The sequence below is a fragment of the Ceratosolen solmsi genome, unplaced genomic scaffold, assembly GCF_000503995.2.
Source record: "Ceratosolen solmsi marchali unplaced genomic scaffold, CerSol_1.0 scaffold28, whole genome shotgun sequence".
NCBI classification, from domain to species: Eukaryota; Metazoa; Arthropoda; class Insecta; order Hymenoptera; family Agaonidae; genus Ceratosolen; species Ceratosolen solmsi.
Window position 1 is genome coordinate 36,005 of NW_011948429.1, and position 14,250 is coordinate 50,254.

General features: G+C 49.0%; 1 protein-coding gene across 1 annotated transcript in view; it reads right to left on the reverse strand.

The window, feature by feature from the left end:
• Positions 1 to 2,362: 2,362 nt before the first annotated feature.
• LOC105363843 (uncharacterized) overlaps positions 2,363 to 14,250 on the reverse strand; it is a 20,922-nt gene continuing 9,034 nt past the window's right edge. The window contains exons 10-13 of the mRNA XM_011501641.1: positions 13,151 to 13,592; positions 10,964 to 11,315; positions 6,308 to 7,518; positions 2,363 to 6,238 (exon numbers count right to left, since the gene is read on the reverse strand). Coding sequence (XP_011499943.1) covers positions 2,444 to 6,238; positions 6,308 to 7,518; positions 10,964 to 11,315; positions 13,151 to 13,592 — 5,800 coding nt within the window. The 3' untranslated portion in view covers positions 2,363 to 2,443. The remainder of the gene's footprint in view (positions 6,239 to 6,307; positions 7,519 to 10,963; positions 11,316 to 13,150; positions 13,593 to 14,250) is intronic.

The window sequence follows — 14,250 nt, forward strand, 5'->3', positions numbered from 1 at the left end:
CACCCATCTCTCCTCCAATTTTATCCTTTATTATAAAAACTTTAATAACAGATTTAGCATTCCTGGGTAGATAAAGAAGCGGTTCTGCAATCCATGACAATATATAGATTGGAAGGGCAGACATTTGTCGACAATATTAATAGCCCGAGGAATAAATTGTGTACTCGATATATAGATATGACGTCATGGTAGAATTTAATTTTAATTCGAAAATTAAAGGAGGTTAGAATTGTATGGGACGCATGGGCCATTAACGTTAAAAGTTACCAAAGTGGCAACTATTGTTCATCATGCCCCTTAAAAGTATTAGTGCGTTATAAAATTTGATGGACAAGAGGGAGGGGAGAAAGGGTTACACCGCCGATGTGCGTCTCGTAAATTTACTCCTTCAAACAAACAAAAAAAACCATAAGATGAAAAGACGTTGTAATGATTTTGATTGTAATTGATAATCGCACAAGCTAGCTCCGACTTTATCCAAGGACGGACTCGCAGAAATAATCGAAAATTAAACGCGCGCGGGTGCTCGGTATGATAATGCAAAAAGACAGTAATTTGTTTTAAAATTCGATATATTTTTCATGATTTGAAAAGTATTGGAAATGCAGTATTGCTTGGTATTAAGAACTCGTTTCAATTCGCAACGTCAGTTCACCGAATAAACATTAATGATACCGATTTGAAGGTTTTAAAATTGTAGGAAAAAAAAAACTATACAATAATGAAGTTATACGAGCTTTCAATAAAATAAAAAACAAAAACAAAAAACGTGAAACATTAAGCTTTCTGAGCTTTAGAAGTATTTTTAATGGATCACTATCGCCATAAAAATATATCTACATTAATATCTTTGTTTTTTAATTGCAAATCAAATTAATTTGAACGCCGGAAGAATTTCCAACATTCGTGACCATCCTCCTCCCTACTCACACATCTTCATGAAAGAATGCCAAATCTGTTATGTTAAAAGTATGTAAAATCCAGGCTGCATTGCCAACGTGATGCCAGTAATACTTTACGAAAACATTTATTAGAGGCGATTATTGAAAATACGTTGGTAGTTTGCTTCTGCCATATTCTAATAATCATGTATGTTATAGTTAGAGAGAGAATTTAAAAAAAAAAAAAAAAGAAAAAAAAAGATGATTCGTAATTGAACGATATTTCATAAATAAAATAGAAAAAATTATTATAATTACGCTTACACTCCGATTTAACGTCATACAATAAACAATTTTGTCTAAATTTTCTATTTTTATGCAAATTCGTAAATGAAAAATTGTATTGTTACTACAGTGAAAATTCAATAAAGAAATTAGCCGCACAATAAAATTCGGCTTTTAATTATTTATACATTTTGTTCATTAAAAACGAGAAAAAAAAAAAAGAAAAAAAAAACCAAAAGCTACGATTAAATTCTTCGAGTATGTAAGTTAAAGTATAATATTTAATAATCATGAACGTAAAGTATTGATAATTACTGAATATTCATAACACTTTAGAGAATTTATTACAATAATGAATTGCAAAAGAAATAAAAACTTAATATATATTTATGTTTTTATTACGATAATATTTATGGATCAATCACAAAAAATCGCAAAATTTTAGTACTGTCGAATTATTCACATATAAAGCAAGAATTATCAAATTTTGTGTATAACAATGTTCGCAAATCGTTAAAAGCAAATAAAAACGATAGATCTCGACTGCACGCAGGTACTTTGGTAATGTGTGTAGTGTATCTTTGTCTCTGTGTGTGTGTGTCAATCTATCTGTTAGCATCCCATCTCTCACTCGCTCTCTCTCTCTCTCTCTCTCTCTCTCTCTCTCTCACGCGCGCGTTATGCCGTTGTCTCTTCTTCTCGATCGTTGCTCAAAGATGAAAAGCAGCTGGGCATCTTCGAAATAGAAGAAGAGGAAGTAGCAGTAGAGGAAAGAGCAGGACGCTAAGAGCGTATACATATTGAAAAGACGACGACAACGACGACAACGACGACAACGACGACAACGACGACAACGACGACAACGACGACAACGACGACAACGACGACAACGACGACAACGACGACAACGACGACAACGACGACAACGACGACAACGACGACAACGACGACAACGACGACAACGACGACAACGACGACAACGACGACAACGACGACAACGACGACAACGACGACAACGACGACAACGACGACAACGACGACGACGATAACGACGACGATAACGACGACGATAACGACGACGATAACGACGATGACGACGATGATAACGACGATGACGACGATGACGACGATGACGACGATGACGACGATGACGACGACGACTACGACTACGACGACGACGACGACGACGACGACGACGACGACGACAACGACGACGACGAAGACCAAGACGTTAGAGAGGGCTTCCAATGGCAAAGGCTCTTTCTTTCTCCTCATCATCACTTCCTGTACGCGAGCCCAGCACCAGTCCGGTAGAGCCACTCACCTGCGCCGTTGTTACGCCCTGCCGCCACTAGCTTCTTCACCTCCTCGTCGTCCCGCTGCTGAAGTCGCGACTCCTTCATCCCGTCGCTCTCAGCCATTATCATTTTCGTATTCATCGTCGTCATCGCAGTGATATCCTGCTGCCTCGACGAAGCGTCGACGACGCTCCCGCAGCCGATAACTGCTGCTAACGGCACTGTTACGGCTGGCAACCCTCGCCCCGGGCACCCATCTGCCAGTGACATCGAGGTTCGCTGCTGTTCCTGGAGCAAGCAAGCGCTCGACAATAGGTCCCACTGGCGGAGCTTCTCGCGGTCGAGCTCGAAGCTGTTGGCCGCGTTGGTCTGTGCCGTCGGCTGCTGCTCGCGAGCCGGGGCAGGGTTGCCTTCCTCTAAAAAATGCCGGCTGCCTTCACGCTGGGCGGGGCCGTCGCCACGGTGACCGAGATCCGCTTTCCTATAAGCCTCGTTATCCGGGTCCCAAATGTAGCCGCCCGCACCTATCCTATCCATCGCTAATCTCTCGTAGGCGTCGTCCTCCTCGTGCTCGTCACGCTCCTGGGCTCCGCTCGCGGTGGTCTTCCCCCCTTCCTCCGACCGCCTCATTATCCGAGATCTCTCCAAAGAGTTGGCCACGCTGTCGTTTACGTACGTCACACCACGGGTTATCTTGGTCCGCGTTCTGCTCGTCTCCGGCATCGCGACGGCTCGGGCGGTCGTGGTCGCGGTCGCGGTCGCAGTCGCAGTCGTCGGATTGTCGAGGTTGTCCAGCGATCTCGCGTGACGTAAACTCACTCGCCTGAGGCTCTCGCGCCACAAACTGTCCTGCTCCCATGGATCCTCACCCTCGAAGCTCTCGTTGGCCTCGCTCGGTGCGCCCATGACAGTCCCGTTGCCGCGATTGACGTTGGTCGGGCGTTCCGCGATCACGTGCCCCGGCCGCGGCAGCTGAGCCGTCGCGGCCATGGGCTCGCCGTTTTCCCGGCTCCTCTGCTGCTCGACGAGACTCTGGAGGCCGGCGTCGTCGAGCAGACCCTCGAGGGACCTCGATCGCCTGTGCGACGCCTGCGCGGCACTCGGGAACTCATTGCCGCACGCGTTATCCGCGTTCAATTGCGTCTGGCTGCCCGACTTATCCCTCAGGCCGTGCGGATAGAGGTTCCTCGTGTTAAGATCGGAGGGCGAGAGGTGATCGGGCAGCGGGTCCGTCGACTTCACTCTCCTCAATGTGTCCGCTTCGTAGAAGTTTCTGCGATCGACGAGGCCGGCCTTGTCCTCGGCCAGCAGCTGGCACGTCGTTTTCCTTAGCTCGGCCGCTATCATTCGCGCCTCCTGGATGTCGTCGACCTGGATTTGCCGTGGCACCTGGCGCCCAATTGGATTGACCATGCGGCCGATGTCGTTGCGCTTACCGAGAGCGGACGCGTCGCCTCGCTGATTATTCAGCTGGGGGAGTCTCGAAGTGTGGGCTATCGCGCAGGGCCTCGGCTGCTGATGGACGTCTAGTCGCGGATGATGGGTCTCCGAAGTCGGGCAGCCGGCTTGGAGGTCCGAGTAGTAATAGGGTGCGCCACTCTGGTCGGCATGATTGTGAAGACTGCCCGCTGAGCCGCGCACTGCCGTGGAGGTGGAGGGGGGATATTGGCTGGAGTCTTGGCTCGAGGAGGATCGACGATGATTATTCGGCGACAGGGAGTAGCGAGCCGCCGAGTCCTGGCTCGCCGATCTCGCGTGATACGGCTGCTGGACCTGTTGTTGGGCCTGTTGTTGGGCCTGCTGTTGGGCACGCTGCTCGACGTAGACGCCGCTCGACTGGTGGCTCGTTATGGGTGACTGGGCGCTCGCCGGCCTCTGAGTCGCGTAATTAACGGCAGCGGCCGGAGACGTTGACGAGAGATAGGTAGAGTAGCTCGAGTCCCGGCTGTGGGACGTCTGGGACGTGGTCGTCCTGCTCGGCCTGTAGCCATAATCATCTCGCGTATGATGCTGAATCGCCAGGTCGCTCTCGGGACTCATGGCTGGCATTGCCGGCGAGTGACCAAGCGGCGAGAACTTGGCGATGTTCTCGTAGTGCGCGTCGCCGGTAAACGACTGGGAGTGCTGGTGGCAGGCAGTTGGCGGTACCTCGCTCACCCTCATCGACGGCAGACTACTGGCCGAGCTCGTCTTGCTCCTGCTGCCGTAGAGGAACGGCTGGTCAAGGCCGTTGGTCGACTCGGCCGCCGCGACCAACGACGATTTCCCAATGTCCGGATACGTGGATTTGTGCAGCTTGTCCGCGACGAGCATGTTCTCGTTGAGGCCGTAGATGCTGTTGTAGCTGAGGTCCTTGGCGTAAAGGTCGACATTGAAGGCGTCCCGGGCCTGCAGCTCCTCGAGGTACTGATCGAGGTCGATGCTCGTGCCGTCGAAGCGGCTGCCCAATGACTCGAGCTCGTCCAAACTGTCGAGGACCTCGCACATGTCGTCGCTTACGGGGCGCCTCTTCAGTCGCCGATGTCGCGCCTCCTCCTCGGAATTGCGCAGCTCCACGGAGTCGCTGCCCGAGGCACTCTCGAGCGAGATACGGCTGTCGCGGAACGTCGAGCTCAATGTCAAGCTCGCGTCGGATGAGAAGCGGGAGGGCGAGTTGCGCCTCTCCGTTTGGACAACAGCGGACTTGCTCCAGGACCTTGGGGAGTCGCGCTGGCTCGTGTAATCGCGCGTAACGACAACGACTTGGGGACAGGTCTTCTTGATCTCGAGGGAGTCGTGCATCTCGAGGGAGTCGAGCTCGTCCATGGGCGGTGGTGAGGTCGGGATGGGCGGTGGCGAGACGAGCTCGCTGTCCGAGGAGTCGTGAAGCTCGGCGATGAGGGTCTGGCTGGCGCCGAGGTAGTAAGAGGCGGGCCTGAAGGTATCCGAGAGGCTGAAACGCGGGTGCCTCGGTGCGTCGATCGAGTCCAAATCTTTCGAGGACTCGTCGTCGGCGTCCGAGCTATCGGTTTTAAGGGCCGTGAGGATGTCGGGCAAGTCGCCCCTTGAATTCTTGGCGTCGCCGATCGAGTCGCATTGCTTGGACGTCACGCCCGCCACCGCAGACGCTGCCGACGCGGCCACCGCCGCCGCCGCCGTCGCCACCACTGCCACCGCCGAGTGCTTCAATACGGACGAGCCACCCTCGTCCTTCTCGGCCAATTGACTGACCTCCATGTAAACCGGCTCGATTTTATTATTCGCCACGCAAACGAACTCGTAATGCGGATTATTGTCAAGTGTCGAGTAATCACTGTAATCCTGGTGCTTCCTGGGGCCGCGGTCGGGGGCGAGAAGCGAGCGAGTCGTCCCGTTCTGCGACATCTCCACGTACGAGCTCTCCTCACGCAAATTCGCAAACAGGCTCTCCATCATTTTTGGCATGGGGCGCTCGTCGCTGCTCGGGTCGAGGATCGCCTTTCGCGGCGTCATCGGCAAGTAGTGCTCCTCGAGATTCGAATCCTCGGCCGGCTTCGGGATCGGACTCGCGTTGTCGCTCTCGCCCGACAGACGATCGCCGTGCGTCACCAGAGACTCGGTTACGCTCAGCCTCGTGTACGCGGGATTTACAGTCTCGTCGGCGCTCATCTCGCGATGACGAGAGCGAACGGCTGCTGCATCTCTCCCGAGCTTGTTGTCGCGCTCGTTGCTCTTACGCATCGCATGCCCGGACTTCTCCTCCAGCTGCCGTTTATACTTTGGTACGATTTGCTCTGCCTCCTCCTGCTCCTGCTCCTGCTCCTCATTCTCATCGTCGTCATCGTCATCGTCATCGTCCTCCCCATACCCATTCCCGTCATCCACGTCACCACCCCCATTCCCATCCCCGTCCCCATCCCCATCCTCATTAACACCCTCGATCCCATCATCGTTCCCATCATCGTCCTCGTTATCGTCACCGTTGCCATCCTCTTCGTCGTCGCAGCTCTTGCCCTGCTGATCGAGATCGCTGCCCGTGTCGTAAAGCAGAGTCTCCGTGTCGCTAAAGACGCCGCGATGCTTCGTCTCCCTGAGCTGTTTCTCGTGCTCCTGCTGGCGCACCTGCTGAGACTTTCGCTCAAAGTCCGCGAGCAAGTCTTTGACGGATTTGTTTCGGTCGCTCGACAGCCGTCCCTCGGCCTCGGTGTCGCAGCTCGCCTTGACCTTGGCCTCGCCCAGGGCGAACTCGCGAATCACCACCGCCGCTGCCGGCTTCCTCGGGGAGTCGAGGATGCGCGACACGTGTGCCTCGGCCGCTGCCTGGACCGGAGACATTTTCAATGGTTCCTGCATTAGCGACGGCTCCTTCTCCGGACTCGCGCTCTGCTGGTCCATGCTCGACTCGAACGATCGGATTCTGCTCTGAACGAGATTGCCCGAGTCCGTCGGTACTAGCAGCTCCCTCGGCTTCTCATCCCCCTCCTCTTGTCTTATGTACTGATAAGAGAACTCCTTAATGACTTTGCTCTCGTCGATTTTTGAATCCCAGTCGTCTTTATCCTCGTCCCTCGACGATGTCCATTGCACGTTCTTCGGGGCCGGCCAGGACTCGCCGGCCACGTGGCCGGTCAAGGTGCTCAGCCGGCCGGCCTCGTTGCGCGCGCTCGGGTGATTCGTAGCGTACACCCCGGGACACTTAAGAATGCCCGACGGCCTCCTTGGGGGCGCGGGCGGCTGCCGCGTCGGCTGCGACCGATGCGCTCTCGCGTCTTTCACGGCCGTGGCTGGCTCTACGAGCTTAGGCGGCGACGGCCGCTGCTGAGGACTAACGGTCGCGGATGACATCGCGGGGAAGCTCATCTCCTCGTACCCGGTGTCGAGCGAGCCCGAGTTCGCGAAATCGCTTATCGAGGAAGGTGGACGAGCCGAAGGGGACGAGCGGACCGCTGCTAGCGCCTGGTGTTGCCTCACGGCGGTCCCCTGACTGTAAATCGGTACGGGCGACTGCAGTGGTGTCTGCTCCTTCTCGAAACTCCGAGGACTTCTGCCCGTGTGCGAGGGTCTGCGCGTACGTTTCCGCCGGACATCGTTCAGCTCTGGATTTTTTAATTTGTCAAACAAAGACATGTTTCGATTACACTTTAGTACTTAATTTAATGTTTGCATTATGGGATTCGGAAGGTGAGGAGGACGAACGAGACCTTGAAGATATGCTGCGAGGCACGAGATGCGTTGCTAAGGATAGGAGGTGTCGATCGAATCTAACTAGCGATCATGCTTTAATATTTAAATTTGCCGGGCTGTCTAGAATTTGTCCAGTGCTTTAATAAAGAAATTTGTTTAAGAATTGCGTGCTGGTTGTGTGTATGGTAGGACAGCAAGGAACAAGAGCTTAACGAATTACCGAACTTTCGTGGGAAAGTCGCGCAAAATTGTAAATAGGCTAAAAATGAAATACGATCGGTGCGATATTCTGATGCGAGAGTTAAAAATGAAAAATAAAAGTGAAAAAAAAAAAAATAATAAATATAATAATAATATAAATAATTAAATAGATAGATAATAAATGAATGGAAACTAAGACAAAAAGTAAAATAGTTTGACAATTTCAACTTCAAGGTCTTGTTGCGAGTAAACTTGTTTATTATTCGGATGAAAAGGATACGAATGAAAACGAATTCTTCTTAATTCCAGGATTGGATGGGTAGGAAGGTCCGGATGTCACGTTAGATATAAGAAAAACAAAGAACGAGAACGAAAAGGAGGATGAGATGGAAGGGGAGGAAGAGCGAGGATGAAAGAATATATACGTAGCATAGTGAAATTATCTATATACATTATGCGTGTGTGCGTACGTGTAAAAAGCAAATGAGAATAATTAAACGATAATTTTAATAATACAATTGAATAATAATAATAGCAATAGTAATGGCAATAGTAATAGTAATAATAGCGACAACAGCAACAGCAATAGCAAAAACAACAACAACAACAACAACAACAACAAAAACAACAACAACAACAATAATAATAATAATAATAATAATAATAATAACAATAGCAACAACAATAGAAAAAACAACAGTAACAATCATAACATAATTATAATGAGGAGAAGAAAAAAATGCAACGACAGAGATTTTAAATAACGATTATATAAGAGAAATTTGTGACACAAATCTTGTCTTCCGACATGCATCGTGCAAAGTAAAAACAATTTTTTCTCTTTATTTCTCTTTTTGTTTCTTTCATTCTTTTAAGCAAATAAAAGCACGTAACTTACGTATGGTATTCAACGAAAAATTTTACAAGTCAGTAGAATCACTTGTTTATGGCATCGAATTGTAGTCGTTTTTCAACAATATTGTTGTTCATAAAATTCATAAAAATAGCAAAAATTTCTGATCGTTCGCTTCAGGAACCTCAATTCATGATGTCCCATTAGATTTAAAGAATTTTAATAACTTGACGACTAGTATTCTAAGCAATAACATATTTAATTATCTGTTATAAAATTTATTCGGTTAGACACAATTTTAGAAAATCCAGACGATAAAGCAAGGATCGAGGGAATTAAATACAAGGATGCGTTTGTTAAGTACCAAAGTGTTAATGAAAATACATTATCCAGTCACCAAAAAGCCCACAGTTTAGGCCCACAATTACATACGCACAAAGGAGAGAAGATATCCCTCGAAGATTTCGGAGCAAGCAAGACACAACACTGTATTCTTTTACATTTCACTTACGGTAAATTCACATTTGTTTTTTTTTTCTTTTTTTTTTTTAAACATTCATCGCCTCTATGCAATAGAGACTATGAATTGTTGCTAATGATCGGTCATAGTGGAGGACAGAAGAATATGCAGATTTACAATACAGTCTTAATCAATTCAATATTTGGGTAAAATCAAAGTACTTGTTAACATTATCGCATACAAATACAATTAACTTCTTTTTAATTTTTCTTTTTTACTTTATATTTTGTTTTTGTTTTTAGTTTTATTTGGTTTGGTTTGTTTTTGTTTTTGTTTTTTTTTTTTTTTTTTTTTGGTTTTTCGTTAGTCAGCCAATCGATGTGTTAATGGCATAATACAGAAATAATACGTTAATTCACATTAGTATTAGTCGAAAGATTATGAGAGAGGGCGATGTACTTGCAAGTAAACGGTACAGACCAGAGTCCCTCTTACTCAGCATTTTCCCAATGATTATACTAGCCATTTTAATAAATGTCTGAGTACATATTTGTAAAACAGACTAGCACGTTTAATAGTTATTTTCATGATTTATTTGATGAAATACTTCTATATAGATAATATGGAATATTATTTTTCTTAAATTTTTTTTCTGCGCTGTTTTTTTTTCTTTTGTTCCCCTTAACTATCGTAATTATATAATTACTTAAGGATGTGTTTACTAAAATTTAAATGAATAAATTGTATTGTCATCGCTGACGAATCAGTAACGAGAGACATTTTTCAACAAGAAAAAAAAAATGAACATGATATATTGTAATTCATAAAAATGACAATCATCATAACGTAATAAAATAAAAAAAAATTAGTAATAACAATTACAAATAATAAATAATGATGATGATAATGATGATCATGGTGATGATGATGACAATAATTGCTATTGGTGACGATAATCAAATAAATTGTGAGTTTAAAATTCGAGGTTCTCTAGTGTACACCATATTAAGGTTATGACATCTACTATTAATAAATGATCTATATTAAAAATTATCACCACAAGCTCATTTCTACGAAATGTATTTTAGAATAATGTCTAAGGCCTCGTTGATCGATCGAGAAATCTGGAGACCCTTGAATCATTTACGTAATATTAAAATGAATGATTTAATACTACGTAAAAATAGTGGCACACTTATAAAAAAGAACATTCACGATTCCATCAAAATTATTTTGATGTGTAAATTCTATAAAGCCGAACACACGCGGATTCACTTTCAACATAATAAGTTAATAATTAATTCGCATATCACGTGAGACAGATTTTAAGAAGTTTATTGAAGAGTCCAACGTTTAGGTGAACAAGTCCAAGCTTCTCTTATTAAAAGCTTATTATCGCTATTACGAAGCACTTGAAGTGCCTTATCAACAATTTCCTCGCTAATCTGCTTGGAAAGCTCATATGATTATATCATTGGACTATTTAAGAGACTCTCTTATCAGATTTGGAACGGGACTCGGCCGATTCTCAACGACATATCACCGCGTCCCCGTAAGAAACCATTAATCGAATGGGCGTAAGAAATGGATGGACCATATAAGCCAGCCCAGATTTCTCGACGGCGACGTCAAGGTCGCGCTCAACGGGCACTCAAAGTCCGAGGCGAAGTCACAGAGAGAGAGAGAGAGAGAGAGAGAGAGAGAGAGAGAGTGGTAAGCATTAAACGGGATGTGACGTAGGTGAAGGGTGGGTGGGTTTGGTGGGGTTGACGTAGACGGAGTCGGGCGCTCGCGGACCTCAGAATTCAGATAATAAGTTCGGGCGAATGGCTCTGCTGCCTACCTTCGTCGTCGCTGCTGTAGCTGTTGTACCTCGGCAGGGCGCTGTGGTGGAGCGAGCCCGAGGCCGAGGTCGCGCCGGCCGTGCGCCTCCCGTCGGTGCTCTTGCTGCGCGGGTGATAGGGCCGGTGGTGAGCGTCGTCCCGGCGCCGGGACGAGTGACGCTGGGCCGCTTGCTCGGCGAGGGAGGCCTCGTGGGCGGCGAGCTCGAGGAGGGCCTGTTGCTTGTAGCAGCTGGCGAGGTCGGCGTTGGCCGGTTGGCTCCGCTGCCCTGATCCCGAGGTCGGCTTCCGGGTCAGCGGAGACTGCAGCATGCGCTGCTTCCACTCGAGCAGCCGCTTCATCGACTCCTCGCGCTACGGGCAGACGAAGACCAGATCATTGGGCTGTTAAGCGCTTATCGTCGGCGAGGTAGGGCGAGGTCGCGATCGAGGCCCGGAGCGTGAAAACGAGTGGTTGGTCGCTCAGGAGCGGGACCGTTGCCTCGGTCGAAAGTGTCGGCTTACGAGGAGGAATCGTTGCGTGGAATCGTTGCATAATAACGGACGGCGTGGCACATGGTGGGTGCCAGACGATCGCGAACTCGTTCGATTAGCGGACGTCGTCTCACTTTAGTCTCGGGACCGTTGACTCACCGAGTCGCCGAGGGCGGATGGGTGGGAGAGGCATTGGAGCCAGCTTATCCCGTAGCTCGGATAAGTAATAATGGAGCGGCCTCGGCCGCGGGTATATCATCATCATCCCCCCTCCTCCTCCTCCTCCCAACCCCTACCCCATTCCACCACCACCGACGATTAGAGACGAGAGCTTACGCGTCCGATTAAGCGCCGGATTGAACGGGGCAGGGGAATTGTGGGGGGTGGGGGAGGGGGTGGGGGCAGCGGTGGCGGAGGCGGAAGGAGTTTCAGAAGCAGGTAGGGCAGCGAAAAAAAAGTAAAGTAAAATCGCTCGGCATCGCGATGACTGGCGACGCGGCGCTTACGGAGAAATACCGATGATGAGTCACGTGGAAGGACGCGTACGCCGGGTCAGGGAGCCGGAGATACGAGTTGCGCGAGGTGAAAGCCGCAGCACCGTCGCGTCGTCCCTCGTAACGGGCCCGCTAATGACGCGACGAGGGCCCGTTGCGAGACGGTGCGCTTATCCGCGATTCCGGATATTGAGGTGAATCACGCCGCAGGAGCGTAGCGGGAATCGTTAAATTCTTGCGCTCGTCGTTTATTTCGGCCGCGCCTTCCGTTCTACCTGACCGCCGTCGGCTTACTCCGCGCGACCTCCTTGACAAGCACCCCAAGTACACGGCCAACAGACCCGGATATTATTACGTTTAGAGTTGTCGATTCTTCGGGCGCTCATTTTCACCTGCGGCCTTAGACCACTGGGATTCGCGCGCTCGGTCTCTTCGACAATTCGATCGCCGCCTTTGATCACGAAAAATCGATTGAAAAACCATCGATTTGCTCACGATTTTGCAATCGCGTCGTTGATGCGACGGTGTTGTAAATGTTGACTTATGATGAGGTAATTAAGCCTGTAGAGTGTGGCTTTTCGTTAGAGGATGGCAACGAAGGAGAGGTTAAGACCTTCGTTCTTCAACTCGGAGCGGAAAACATTATCGAGTTTATCTTTCGTGATAAGTGGGAAAAAGTTTTTTGCCAAGCGATTTTGATAAATCTTAAATTAAATTAACGCGCCATTACTCGTCGGCGTGTACTTGCGAGAGAGAAAAAAAAAAGAAAAAAAAAACAACTTGTGTTCCTCGCCTTGAACGGCATCGAAAGGCATATGCACGAGACGAGACAGCACGTACGCAGTGGCTTACGAGAGAGAAAAACGAACGTCGATCGAAAAAGGGGGTGTGTGTGGAATGGAGAGGGAATACACCGAATTATCGCGGAATAATGAACAATAAGGTGAAGCAATTAAAGGGAGGAGGGAAAATTGTAGAAGTTGCTTAAGGAAAGTTTGCTGCTTCGTTGTTGGAAGATTGGATTATCGAAAGCCTCGTGAGCCTCCTACGTAAGCGCCCCCCCCCCTTACCACGCTATTTGGCACTCCTTATCACGGGCCATGGACTCGTTTCTTTTTCTTTTTCCTCTTTGTCAAAGTGTCGCGTCTCGTCGGCAACGTGTCGAGCCTAAGGCCCTTGGCCTCGTCGTATAGAGTGTAGCGCCTGACTCGTAGGACTCACCTGCTGTATGTTGCGCTCACCATCCCTGGAGTCCTGGCCGGAGGATTTCTCGGCGTAGTCGTCGTCCTCGTCGTCGTCCTCGTCGTCGTCGTCGTCGTAGTCGATGATGGCTGCGGGGTGTCGGCTGCGCGGTAGTCTCGCGCTCGCCGATCTCGCGAACTGCTGCTGATGCTCGGGCCAGCGCCGGGGCCCTGACCCGCCGGCCCCGCCACCACCACTACCACCACCGTTGCTGCAGCCGCCGCCGCCTCCGCCGCCGCCTCCGCCGCCACCGCCGCTGCCGCCGATGCTAACGCCACTGGACTGGACCACGTGACCGCGCGGCACCTCGTACTCACGGGGCAACGAGCGCCCTGGCGACTGGTGGAGGGCGGAGGGGAGCGGCGGGCCCCGGGTCTCGCGGAGCGAGCGTCGCAGGTGCGCCGCCTCGTTGCCGCTCAGCCTATCGCATAGCCAGAAAAGCCAGAATTAGCCGACGCGTGAGAGTGACTGTGGCGGTGTCGTCCTGTTTACCAAGCAGGAGGTAATGCGTCCGAGTGGTGAACGGTACCGAAAGCCTAAGGTAACAACTCGTTACGGCCCTGCCTGGCCAATTCGACATTCGATTCGTCCGGTCGGGTAGACGACGCAACTCTGGGCCACCGCTCGAAGCCGCTTTTGACTCGTGCTTACGTTGCACACTTACGGTGACACTTTAAAGCCTCGGAGGAACGTGGTGCAATCATTTTTTGCGGAAAATCGTTAAGACTTCGCGGCTAATGGACCTTGGCTACCGTCCGTTCGTGTCTCGTAATCGATCTTCACGTAAACGCCCCCAACGAATCTATTTCAACTTTTATTATTTATTTTATTTTAACGGCATAATGAGCATGCGAAGTAGTATGGGCTTTATACCTTCGTTTGTAATTTTTTTGCACGATGATGTAGATAAGAGAAAGAGAAGTCTTATTTTAACATCACTCCTTAAAATGACGGTGTGGGACTTGTCATCTGATCTTAATGATCGTATAGGGGATTTGTGTCCGAGGCTATATTATTTAGTGAAGGTCGTAGAAATATTTTAGAATAAATATTAAACAGCTAATTAGCCTAAAAGCTTA